The 12,653-nt window shown below is 36.4% G+C and overlaps 1 protein-coding gene across 1 annotated transcript; it reads right to left on the reverse strand.

Moving 5' to 3' along the window:
• Positions 1 to 558: 558 nt before the first annotated feature.
• LOC143856889 (E3 ubiquitin-protein ligase At3g02290-like) lies at positions 559 to 3,998 on the reverse strand. Its single transcript, XM_077367146.1, has 3 exons — positions 3,382 to 3,998; positions 2,339 to 2,448; positions 559 to 904 (listed from the first exon to the last, which is right to left on the reverse strand). The coding sequence occupies exons 1-3, from the start codon at positions 3,542 to 3,544 to the stop codon at positions 866 to 868; spliced, it is 312 nt and encodes a 103-aa protein (XP_077223261.1). The 5' UTR covers positions 3,545 to 3,998; the 3' UTR covers positions 559 to 865.
• Positions 3,999 to 12,653: the final 8,655 nt, after the last annotated feature.

Here is a 12,653-nt window from a genome sequence, read left to right on the forward strand (position 1 = left end):
TATCTGATTTTTAGCCCTCTTTTGCTCATCCGACTCACTCCCTCTCTATTTTAGCTCTCTGTGCTCAACCTGCCTTGCACATAACTGATCCACAAACACTCCCTGCAATATTTTTTCAAGTTTTCCAAACATGCTCGTAGGGATATTCTTGTTATTAAAAAATGTCAATAATAAAGGCTACTGATATTGACAGAACCATCAAAGCATGTTAGGTGAACAAGCCAATATCAGTAGCCTTAATAAATTGTTGAATATTTGGAATAATAGGAGGGCTGCTGGGGAGCTCCCAGACGTGTGTGAGCACAAATCTGAAACACAAGAAATAAAAGACAGTTGAAACACGAGAAACTTTTATCATGATTCTCTGATTTTCATAGAATGGGAGAGTGAGACAAATCTGAAACACAAGAAATACAAGACACTTGAAACATGAGAAACTTTTATTATGATTCTGTGATTTTCATACAACAGATCAAATCCATCCCACAAAAAAATTCATATACAATTTCAGATTTGACAAACAATTCTTTGCATCATCCCTGTTCACCAAAAGAAAAATCTGTACAAAGAAAAATGAAAGAATACCAAATCAACGGCAAGAAACATAGAAGGCGGAAGAATATATCAGTTTTTTTTTTTCTACAAATGAATATTGGTTTGCATCCATTTCTGTCATTGTCCATGCAACTGGGTTTTTTCACTTGGTAAGCCATAGAAAAGCCATAAAAAACCTTGTTTCCTTTCTGCAAATCCAAAGGACTGAACCCACAAAGACATGAACAATCAGAGACAAGAGCTGCCAAGAAAACAAAGAAACTGTCCATCTATGTATATCCATTGATTGGCCAAATCCCATATTTTTTCTTCAAGAGTCTCCCATTGCTAAGGATGGCTGAATACCTTCCTGCACCAAGATAAAAGCATTTTCTGTGAAGAAGGCATTATCCACAGGTGCAAAACATTTCCCATAAAACATGAAATAGGGTGAGAATGTGAAAAAGGAGCTGGATAAGAACAGTTATTAAGAAATATGCAAACTTTCTGAACTCAAAACTTGATCAAGTACTCCCAATCTTCAAGTCAACTAGGACTCGGGCCCTCATTAGGTTAAGGTGAGCTTTGAGGTTTTAACCATGTATAGAAGTTTTAAATAACTGAAGATTCTCCTTGTATCTTGTATTCATGATTCCTTTTTTAAATACCTGACATTTTTTTAATACATTTTTTTACCTTCCTTTTCATTTTTTCTTGGTAAGTAGAGAAAATTCTCCTTTAGCTTGTCTGCTAATTGCATTTAGAATTCCATGCAATATCGAACATGACAAGGTCTATGATGGAACCACAATATATTATTATCAACTCTGTGTATAAGAATCACAAGTCATAAGTTAATGTTTACAGTAATTTTAATCATTGAGTAACTTTTTTTTTGCTTTTACAACGATACTAGTGTTAGATTACTTAATCATTTGCAACTTGCAGTCAAAGCAAGGGAAGCATCGAGTACACTTCTTGCCGCACAGGTGAGGTTAATTATTGCTGATGCCACCTGGCCATACTATTGACGTCAGTGGTCGTATGGTTAGGTTTCCTGAGAAAGGCCAAGCAGGTGCCTGACTAAAGTTGGGTTGTAAACCAGATGATACACCTATTGAACAATATCAGGAATTGGGCGAAAAGGATGGTGAACATCTCATTGATGTAGGAAGACATCATAGACTGGTTGATAAGTTAATATACCTACTTATCCATGGCTCATGTGTATGTGAGCTGTTGATTTTAATAATACTGTTATGGGAGTTGGGGCATCAAGTTCATGTGCCTATGAACTTATATTGGGACAAAAAAGCTGCTATTAGCACTGCCATGATCCAATTCAACATGACAGGACCAAATTTATTGAAGTGGATCGGCACTTTGTGAGGTAGAAGTTAACCCCCACAGAGTCATTTGTACTCCCTCCATTACTACTCATCAATAATTGGCAGATATCTTAACTAAGGGGCTAGCAAGAGTAGAACACGGAAACAATAAGTTGGGTATGAGTAATATCTAATCATCATCTTGAGGGGGGGCTATGATATGCCCCCAAACTATAAGGTCATACATATATTTTGTTTGTTTATCATTAATAAAACATATTTGGGTCATGGGAGAGAGCATACCCATGAATCTAGTCACATCAGTAAGTTAACTGAGAAGAAAAAGACTAATATACCCCTCTATTATGAACATTGAAAACTAATACTAAGCGGTAAGAGTTAGGCAAGGAACTAATAACTATAATGTCAGTATCAAGTTGTCACCTAATAAATATAAAATGATTTGTGAAGTGTACCTGAGCACAGATGGGGCAGGTCTCACTTTTTTTCCTCCATGCAATAAAGCATTCAACGTGAAAATGATGACCACATGTAGCTATAGCTCCCGGCTTCTCCTTAGTATATTCTGCAGGAAGTGATGGTAGTAACTGTGGTTAATAGATATAAATGCTATTAATAGCCATGACCAGATGAAAAATAGATTTAGGGAAAAAGAGTGATACAGTACATCAATTTTTCAAAAATACCTTAATACAAGCCATAAAGTGACCTAAACATACTCAGAATATATTCAAAGACTGATCCTATCTTATAATTAGTTAAAAATTAAGTCTTTTCAAACCTATCAACCATCCTAACAGTTTAAAAGGATCAGCTAAAGACTTGATACTACACATGATGTAACCAAGAAGCAGAAAAGATCATTGTCAATTAACTTTTTTGTTGTTCAGTATGAAACACATTGCAACTAACAAAGCATATAAAATGAAGGATGACTGTGCAAATAAAACTTCGCTGAAAACAGAAGACTAGAAACTGGGTGGTTAACCCCCCAGCTTTGCCCCGTTGTTTGATGAAATCCAAGACAAAATGGAAGGATCATCAATCATTTTCAGCCATGTCAGAAGACCTGCCAATAAGGAGGCAGATAAGTTAGCAAGGATTGGCAGATCAGTTAGCAAGGGACGGGTTTGGGAGATTGGGGTTGGAGATGTTTGACTTCCTCTTCCCTTGAGTTGTTTATGTTCTTGTATTTTTTCTTGTTTTCTTTTCGATTTTCAATTTTTTTTCTTTCTTGGGTTGGGTTGACTACCTCAATCTCCCCTTTCCTCTTGAATGAAATCTGCTACCATTAAAAAAAAGAAAAAAAGAAACTGGGTGGTTAACAGAATACCCCAAAAAAAAAAAATACCAAAAACATAGGTGGTTCCATACTAAACCCAGAGAACAACTAAAGCTGCAGAAACAATAGCTGCGGAATTTCATGCATTTAGCTAACACAAAAACTCTAACAAATAATGGTCATTGCCAATAATTATAATGAAATCAAAGCCCATACCTTCAAGACATGTAGAGCAAACATCCTCCTTAGTTTTTGGTTGCACCGACTTTTCAGGTTCAATCTTAGGCAATTTAGAGGCTCCAGCAGCAGAAGAAAGGGTATGGCTCGTCCAGTCCCTCTTCAAACCCTCATCCTCCAGGAATTCAAAAAATGGTTTCATCCCACTTACTGTCTCTCCAGTGGGCTGCGAATCTGCTGCCTCAGGTGGCTCATCAGCCTTGCTGCCACTAGTCTCTCCAGTGGGCTGCGAATCTGCTGCCTCAGCTGGCTCATCAACCTTGCTGCCACTAGTCTCTCCAGTGGGCTGCGAATCTGCTGCCTCAGCTGGCTCATCAACCTTGCTGCCACTAGTCTCGCCCGGAAAATTTTGTTGGCGTCCCAAAGCCAGATCATCAACCTTGCTGCCGCTAGTCTTGCCTGGAAAATTATGTTGGCGTGGCACTATGTAAGTCTCACGAAACAATGTTTCCAAATTGGTATCAACCGGAAGACACACCTATAGGGATTGCAGGAGTCGGAGCATGGGAAGATGTTTCCAAATTGGTATCAACCGGAAGACCTGTAGTGATTGCAGGAGTTGGAGCAGGGGCAGTTGATGAGGAATGCTGCTCCGATGCCTGTGGGCACCTCACAAAGGAGTTGTAAAGTTTAATAGGATACGGAATAATATCATGCTTACAAAATAATAGCATGTGAAGAACATAAAGAAGTTCTAAATATGTCACAGGACAACAAAATACAGTAACCAAAGTCCTTATACGAAGTCTTTATACAAATAAGAAAACATCCCTCTTACAAGGTAAAGAAGAATGATACGGGTGTTGTTACAACAATGGGGGCCATATTGAAGTAACAAGCAATATAAAATGACCGTTAGGTAAGTTTAGTGAAAAAAATATGCTATATTTTAGTAAAAGAAATCCCAGATTAAAGGGTGAAAAGGCAATTTGCCTTACAACTACGAGTTGAATGCAACTTGCTAATATCTTTACAAAGGTTGTAGGGGCTACTCTTCTTAGGGATACATGTATCAAGCTGAGCATGTCAAATATATGGCCTACCTCGAGGGGAAGTGTTGTAATGTATTGTAATGGCTTGTAATATGACCATGCACATTTAGTTAGTTCATTGTTATTCTTATTTCTTTGTTTTTCATTGTTTACCCTCATAAGAGCATTTTGGTCATTTTCAATAAAAATGTGACATATAGCAAAGGATCTCACTTATATCCTCATGTTTTCGCACTCGAATATTACTGTCTACTCTTCCATCTCTTTAGCTCTCATCTCTTTTGCACTACTGATTCCATCAACCACCAGGTCACACCCTTGATCCAAAACTGATCTGGTCGTAGATGATTCTTTCAAACAAATCCTTTAAAAAAACCCTCAAAACGTGATTTAAATTAAAGAAATCACCCAAGAATATCACAGAATACGATCAATAGAGATCCGAAGTTTCGTACCAAACAGAAAGAGAGATGTTTATATGGCTAGATTGTTGGAAAAACTTGTTGAGGGTACTGTTGATGATAGAAAACAGAAACTTGTTGCTTCAAGGCGTGATATCACTTTCCTTAAGACAAGATTCGCCCCCACTAGTAGTGTGCAAAGGGGATCCGCGAATTGCCTCCAAGATACAATGAAGCCTAGTAGGGAAGCCCTACTAATGTTTGATGACGCGTAGCACTAGCGGAATCAAACCCGAAATGCCCTTCCGAAATTTTAAGCCTTAGAGAAATCTCTAGATTCTGTTTCTGCAGAAAAACAGTATCTAGAACAATAAACAAAAGAAAAACAGTATGTAGAAATACTTGGGGATTTTTGTAGGAGTGTAGAAGAGAGTGTAAAGTCTGTCAGAATTGCCAATTCGATTTCTATATGAAATGACCGAATTCTGCACATTTTATAGACCACCTGGTGTCTTTTCAGTGTGAAAAACACCTCTACAAGGCACCTTTCCAGAATGTTTGAAATCTGACCGTTAGATCGCACCCATTGATATTGAACGGTCCTGATCGATCCTAGATGTGACTGTTGGTTTGAGTAAAACCTCTCTCCAACCCAGTCATCGTTAGATCAACCATCTATGGTGTGGATCGCACCCCCTTGGCACTTGACCGTTGGAGGAAAGTGCAAAGTGCGCATAAAAAAGCGCCAATAAAGTGCCACTATGCGCCCTATAGCCCATTGCCCACTCCGCGCGTGTGCGTGTGCGAACGGTGCGTTGCACCGTCCCGCGGGTCCAACCATGGGTTCAACCCAATGTGCAATCAAACAAGTAATATAAAAGTGTAGTGCTTTATAAGCTCTTCTTTTTCTTTTCTCTCATCCGGTACGGGACTATCTTTTCAACTACACTTCTACATCCTTTTGTAAAAGCAAATCTTTCCAAGAAAATATTTTCTTTTTCCCAAACGCTTTTGATAAAACATTTTCCAAAACACTAAAATATGCAAAACATATGATTTTGAAAATCCAAAACACTAACATAGATGACACCTCATGGATTTGTTTGTGTCTAAACTGGATCTGGTCGTAGATGTCATGACTCCTTCATTCTTGATCAAATAAGAGAGAGAGAGAGAGAGAGAGAGAGAGAGAGAGAGAGAGAGAGGAAGGAGGAGGAGGAGGAGGAGGAAGACTTCATGATTTGGGGGGGAATGAAGTTATCTTTAAGTTACCATCAATGGAAATTACATAAGCACCCTTTTCAGTGTGCACATATTACAAAAGGATATAAATGAATAAAATGATTATTCAACCCTATTATGTACAACATAAACCAACATTAACTACTTTTAGAAACAGGAAAGTACATAAAAATGGTTACTATTTTGCAAAATCCCAATAGTTAAAATTACTGATAGCTGGAATTAAGAAACTAATAAAAACACCATATGATTGCAGCACAGAGATAAGAAGAGAAGGAATGATGAATGTAGAGATATACCTGTGCCTCATTGAACTTATTTCCTGGAGTAGAAAAGCAATCACCCATTTCTGTCAATTTTGTTTTTAAGCCTGCTATAACCCTGCTATCGACAGGGAAGAAAAAAAGACTGTCAAACAGAAGCCATTAATCGCACAGACGGCCAAAATATTTACTGAAGCCTCTAAATGAGTAAGTTAGCACTACTTGGTATAATATTTTGAGTTACAATTCCAGAAGCACCAGCAAAAAAATTTCAACACACATGAAATATCTAAGCAGAAGTGTCACACGTAATGAGCCACTGCTTGGTAATTCTCGATGTACAAATAAAACTACTCCTAGCAAGTCTAACTAAGAAAGTATTGGTCCAACTACCAGTAAATAACATAGATGATTCAAGCTATTTTCAACATCCATAAAATTGCATTCTGGACCGCATTACACCTTGCTCTGAATAATCCTACAGAATGAACACAGAAAAAATATCCAATGCAGTTCTCTGAATAACTACGCAGATCTACAGCCATGCTCATTGATGCCTAGGAACTTCGCGTATGTCCTGAATTTTCTTTATAAACCTTTAAGACCATCTAGGTTCAAATTAAGTCCTAACCGAATAGATAAAAAAAAAAGGGAGTATGTCCCTTTGATCGACCTAGTTTGCGCTGCAATTTGGGTAACTAATGATTTTTTTTTTGTCTAACTTTATGTTGTTGGGCAAGTGTAGAACTTCTTCTTGAATTTTTCCTCCTTTATCTGTTTTGATAATGCAACATTAATGAAATGCCATCTATAGCTTTTAGAACTACATATTCACCAGTGTTCTTTTCCGGGTTCATTCTTTTCTGCTTGTTTATGTCAATCAATGAATAATTTGCAGAAGAATATTCACACTTGTGTTCTGTTATTTTTGGTGAATATATCTATTTGACCTAAGGCTTCCAATCATCTTGGTTGTGGTTTTGAAAAAAAATTTAAAGATTTACTGCCAAAGTTAGAGGAGGTTCATCCTTTAGATCGTCTGAGGACGAAAGAATCCACAAAAGTGTAAAACCTTAATTAGAACAGACAAAAGTTCAAGAAAAAGAATGAAATAAGCCCCATAATTTCCAACTTCTGTCAATGCATGAGCTTAAAAGGAAAAATAATAAGATACAGAAAGATCGAGAAGGAATCGATGGGGTTTCCATGGATGTGATTGCATTCTAAATGCTCAGAGCCAGTGTTTAAAAATGTGGATGTGACACGGAATGCGGATAAGAAAAATCCTTGTCAAGTTGGTGCGGACGTGGCCAAAGCGGTCATAACTTGGGAGAGTCAAAGGAGTTTTATTGACTGTACAGGGCAAAACGCGGATGTGTGCGACGCGGAATGCGGCCAAGAAAAATCCTTATCGAATCGGGCGAGTTCCTTGTCGTGTCAAGGAGTTTTTAAACACTGGTCAGAGCTACTTGAAGATTAAATTTTTAATCTCATATTATTTGCTTCCTTCACTCCCCTTCTCTGCAACCCCATCAGTATTTCACTTCATTGCTTATTATTAGCAAGATCCCCAACACGTGAAGAAAGTAGCTAAGAAATCACATACATAATAACCACACCAATAGCCCACAAGATCCATAGCATAGATGTGAAATCCAAATGAATTTCAGCGTAAGCTCGATTTTTACTTGCTAGTACGTCCTTAACCAACACAACCAATAAGATATAATTATTTTATAAAAGCCAAATCAGGTTATAAATATTCAAAGGGATGATCAAATAGAGTCATAACATAAAATCATACATCATATTATAAATAATTGTCAATAACTATATAAAAATCTATAGTATGCAAAATGTTTTTGAGGTACGTCCAAATAAGTCATATTTTGACATTCAACAATGAAGTTAGGCCCTGTTTGTTTTGGTTTTTAAGAACCGATTGTGAAGTTAGGCCCTGTTTGTTTTGGTTTTTAAGAACCAACAGTGAAGTATCAAAGAACAGATCAATTCAAATTGAAAAAAAAAAAAAAAAAAAATATATATATATATATATAAAAGAACAGAAAAATGAATATGAAAAATGAATTCAATTAACCGAATAACATCGAATATATACAAATGGCACCGACAAACAAAACAAATTTGAAATCGAAAAACTGATCAAATCATAATAATTCAAATTGAGAAGAAAAAAAAAAAGAAAAAGAAAAAAAAGAACAAGAAAAAGAATACGAACAACGAATTCAAACAAGAACAATAACATGGAATGGCAATGACAAACAAAAAAAATATCCTATCAATGAAATGATGAAATCATAATAAAATTCAAACTGAAAAAAGAACAACTATCAAACAGAACACTACCAAAGAACCAAGAACAAAAAATGCCCAGTAGATTAGATCATCCGTGCGTGAAAGAATCCACAAAGAGTGCAAACCCTAATCAGAACATACAAAAGATAAAGAAAATAATGAAAAGAACCACAAAATTTCAGAATTCTGACAATGCATGAGCTTCAAAAGAAAAGAAAAAAAGATAGAGAAGGAGACTTGAAATGGGTACCTTAAAAATCAATAGGGGAATTCTTTGGATGTAGAAATCGAGTTCTGAAGAGATATTGTGTTCTTTTTATTTTCAGGGGAAGAGAATTAGAGAAAGACGAGAGGTTTTACAAATGAGAGCGATGCAATTGTTTGAAATTTTGAAAGAAACCCCTTTATACCTACGTTTGAACATAAAATTACGACATTGCCACTGTGAAAGATCCCCAAGGCAAGATCCTGTTGGTGTGGGCCCGTCACATTTTTCAAAGATTCAAACTAGGCGGACAAGCACTGTTCTGATCAATTCTAACAGTAATTTTTTGGCTCCCATGGAGGCATTCTTAGGTAATCTGGACCGTTGATCTTGTAAAATATTTGAGAAGATCCAATTGGTTAAAGTCCTAAGGGAAAATAAATATTCCATTCATAAGATTAAGTCCCGAAAAAATTTCAATGTTAAATATTTTCTTGGTGAAAATATCAACACTGCATCAAGGGCATCAAGGACTACCGGATCAAGTGGGATCAGCTGCAACGGGCTTGGACTGGAACAAAATAATGAGGCCCAAGTAACTCTTTATCCATTTTCCTGGAACAAAATAATACAGGTTTCTCTAATCCAGCGAATTTAGCAGTTTTAAAGGAATCTTAGAAAGAAGGAAAAGCTCCTAAAGTTCAGGTAATTGTTTGATTTTACAATCGTGCATTCCATTTTCCTGCAGGTTTCTCTAATCCATGTAATTTCTAAGTTTCTAAGAAGAGATTTTTCTATGTTTATTTTGGCTCTCTTCTCAGATTAATTTTTTATTCTTTAATTTCATTTCATTCTTACATGCCGATTTTTCCATGTAGTATCGGAAAGACCAATATCATTTTATTCTTTAAGATATCATTACTCCGAACCGCCTCGGCTGGTGAGTTGGAAAAAGGAATGCCAATAATTTGTTCAATGATTTATGAGTGCATGTGAATGTTTTAGCGTTGAACGCTGTGATGTCTATGGAATTACTACTACGCAATAAGCAAAATGTTTATGGTTGAATTCATCGGGTTTTCTAGAGACATGTTTTTCATGTGATGTTCTTGGATATTCTAATCCAGATTCTCAATTTCATCTTATGCAGAAAATGATGGTCTGATAAGTGCTCATAAAGCCCCCACTTGAGAACTGATTTCAGGCTTACTATTGAGTTGGTATATACAAATACTTTATGTTTCAAAGGGATGTTAAATTACCTTTTTTATAGATTTTTTTATTATTATTAAACTTTGATAGATTGTATGTGCTCTTATTTATTTTGACATTATCTCTCATAACTCATGACTTATCGCAACTGATTCTTAACACATCATGTCATAAAAGGGATGCTTTGTTTATTAGAAAATCATAAACGGGATCTATTTCTATGATAATAAATTACCCAGATGGGAAGACATAATTTTTAAGATATAAGAAACGATAGGGTCTGATTATTTGGAGATACTAAACCCACCCTTCCTTTTCCTTCCTTTGTAACTTTTATGAGCTTTAATTAAGTACCACATAAACATATTTTAGAGGCTATTATGATTTCCTAATTTTTTGTTCTAAGTTCTTCTCTTACATCAAAGTGTTCTGTTCAAGGATTACAATCTGTCAAAAATATATAAAAAATGGAATTCAATATTCTTCATATCAATAGTGTCATTAATAAACCTATTATTCTTCATATCAGTACCATGGGCAGTGGACAATTTGCGAAGCGAACGAAGATTCAGCCAATTTCCTAAAATTCTCTTGAATACTAGATCCGCATGGTGACTCTTCATTTTTTTTGGGCTCTTCACAGTGGATAGCTGGGTCATTTAAGCAAAATTAGGATGGGAATTGCCTCATTTTGCATATATATATATATATATCTATCTGTTTCAAAAAAAAAAAATTAAAGGAAAATATTTCGAACAGCTCTTATCTTTTTTTCTATGCATGCTGAAAAGGACAACTTGAACCCACCCTATTCAATTTCTATTTACATGTAATGGGCGTAAATTTTGTTTTACTCCTATTTTACATCCAAAGAAACAGAATGGACCTTCAATTTATGATGTCATCACTATAAATTAACACATTACGCATGCGCTCCCCTTATAAGGTGAATTGACGGCAAAAGGCGTTAAAGTTGCACACTGTTCACCAGCGGCGGAGCCAGGATTTATGCATAAGGGGGCCAAGCTTATACATAAGGGGGGCAGGCCTTCAAATTTTAAAGGGGGTTGGGCCCAACTCAGTTGGGCCTATTAAGGATTTGGCCCAACTCAATAGGGGCAACTGCCCCCCTTATGCTACATGTAGCTCCGCCCCTGCTGTTCACGTCAAATCACCGCATAAGGGGAGCACATGCGTAATGCGGGGGGTTGACAATATCATCTCCCCAGAAGGGGGGAGAGAATCGAAAAACTCCAACTCCGCTCTAGCCACTCCTGCTCTAGCTAGATGATCTACCTCTCCATTAGCCTCATGACGTAAACTTCAGTAGTCCATTTACTATATTTTTTGTGTGGTCCCTACAAGATGAATAGTCTGGATTGATTTTGCTGAGTTGCATCAACTCGGTAAATTTAGGATGAAGACACTTATATTCCATTTTTGTTTTGAATTTTGAGCGTTGATTTTGAATCCAAAACTAATTCTTATGCTCTCTTTGTTTTGAATTTTGAGAACCGGTTGTGAGTCGCATAACCATATCATTTTCCTCTAAAATGTAGAAATAAAAAAATTCCCCCTGAGAAAAAAAAATTCTATCAAAATTATTTTTCTCAGAATCCAGACAGGGCCTTAGTTTCTGTTTCTTGATAAATTATATGATGAATGGCTCTATGAACTCGTAAAGGTGGTACGATAAAGGTACCACGCTTGATATTTGTTCCAACAGCAGCTCCTCAAAAAGTGAGCTGCTGTTGGATCAAATATCAAGGGTGAGATAATTAGTACGTGTTCATACAGCCATTCATGTTATAATTTCTCTTGTTTCTTTCGCTGTATAAAGGCCATAAAACAAATATTATGTCCATTTTTAATATGGCTAAGAATAAAAAAAATATAAGTAGACCTAATTTAAGCTAGATGATCAATCTGAGTGGGTGATTTCCGTGTTAGCGATAATGTATTTGTAATGTACTTTAACCTTTCTTCTGATCTTCTTTTTCTTATTTTTTATGTTCATCCGTATATGATTTTTTTATTGAATGTGATTTAACGATTGATTAGTTTTTTCGCTCATAAATATGATCAAACACACACACCCACACACACACACACACCGCGACCATAACCACCACTACCATCCACCACCCCACATTGATTTGATTGGACTTCGTATCTAAGGCACTTGTTCCGCTCCAAAAACCAATGCCTTATCACTTGGAACTACCCCTCCCATACACACAGACACACACCTTTTTTTTATAACACTTGATTTGTAGATTTGGGAGTAAAATACATCCCTTAATCCCAGTCATCCCCGAAAATAGAAAAAAGAGAGAGAGTGATTTACAACCTAGCTAACCCCTGTTCTTTAAAAATTTACGGTGGAGATTTTATGTTGTTTGAGCGTGAAGTCCAGTATTTTTCAAAATGTACAGTGGGGCCCACTTCATAGGGTGATCCAAACTGTTCATTTGTTACGCCACAATGTAAATAAGTTGTACCCCACAAATCATCTCCATAGGATGATCCTAACCCTCCAATCTATAGTCAGTCCCTCTATAGATCGGTTTAAATCATCCTATGACGTGGGACCACTGTACCTTTTCAAATATACTGAACT

The sequence above is a fragment of the Tasmannia lanceolata genome, unplaced genomic scaffold, assembly GCF_043159265.1.
Source record: "Tasmannia lanceolata isolate RefF3 unplaced genomic scaffold, GAP_Taslan_0.1 ptg000024l, whole genome shotgun sequence".
NCBI lineage: Eukaryota > Viridiplantae > Streptophyta > Magnoliopsida > Canellales > Winteraceae > Tasmannia > Tasmannia lanceolata.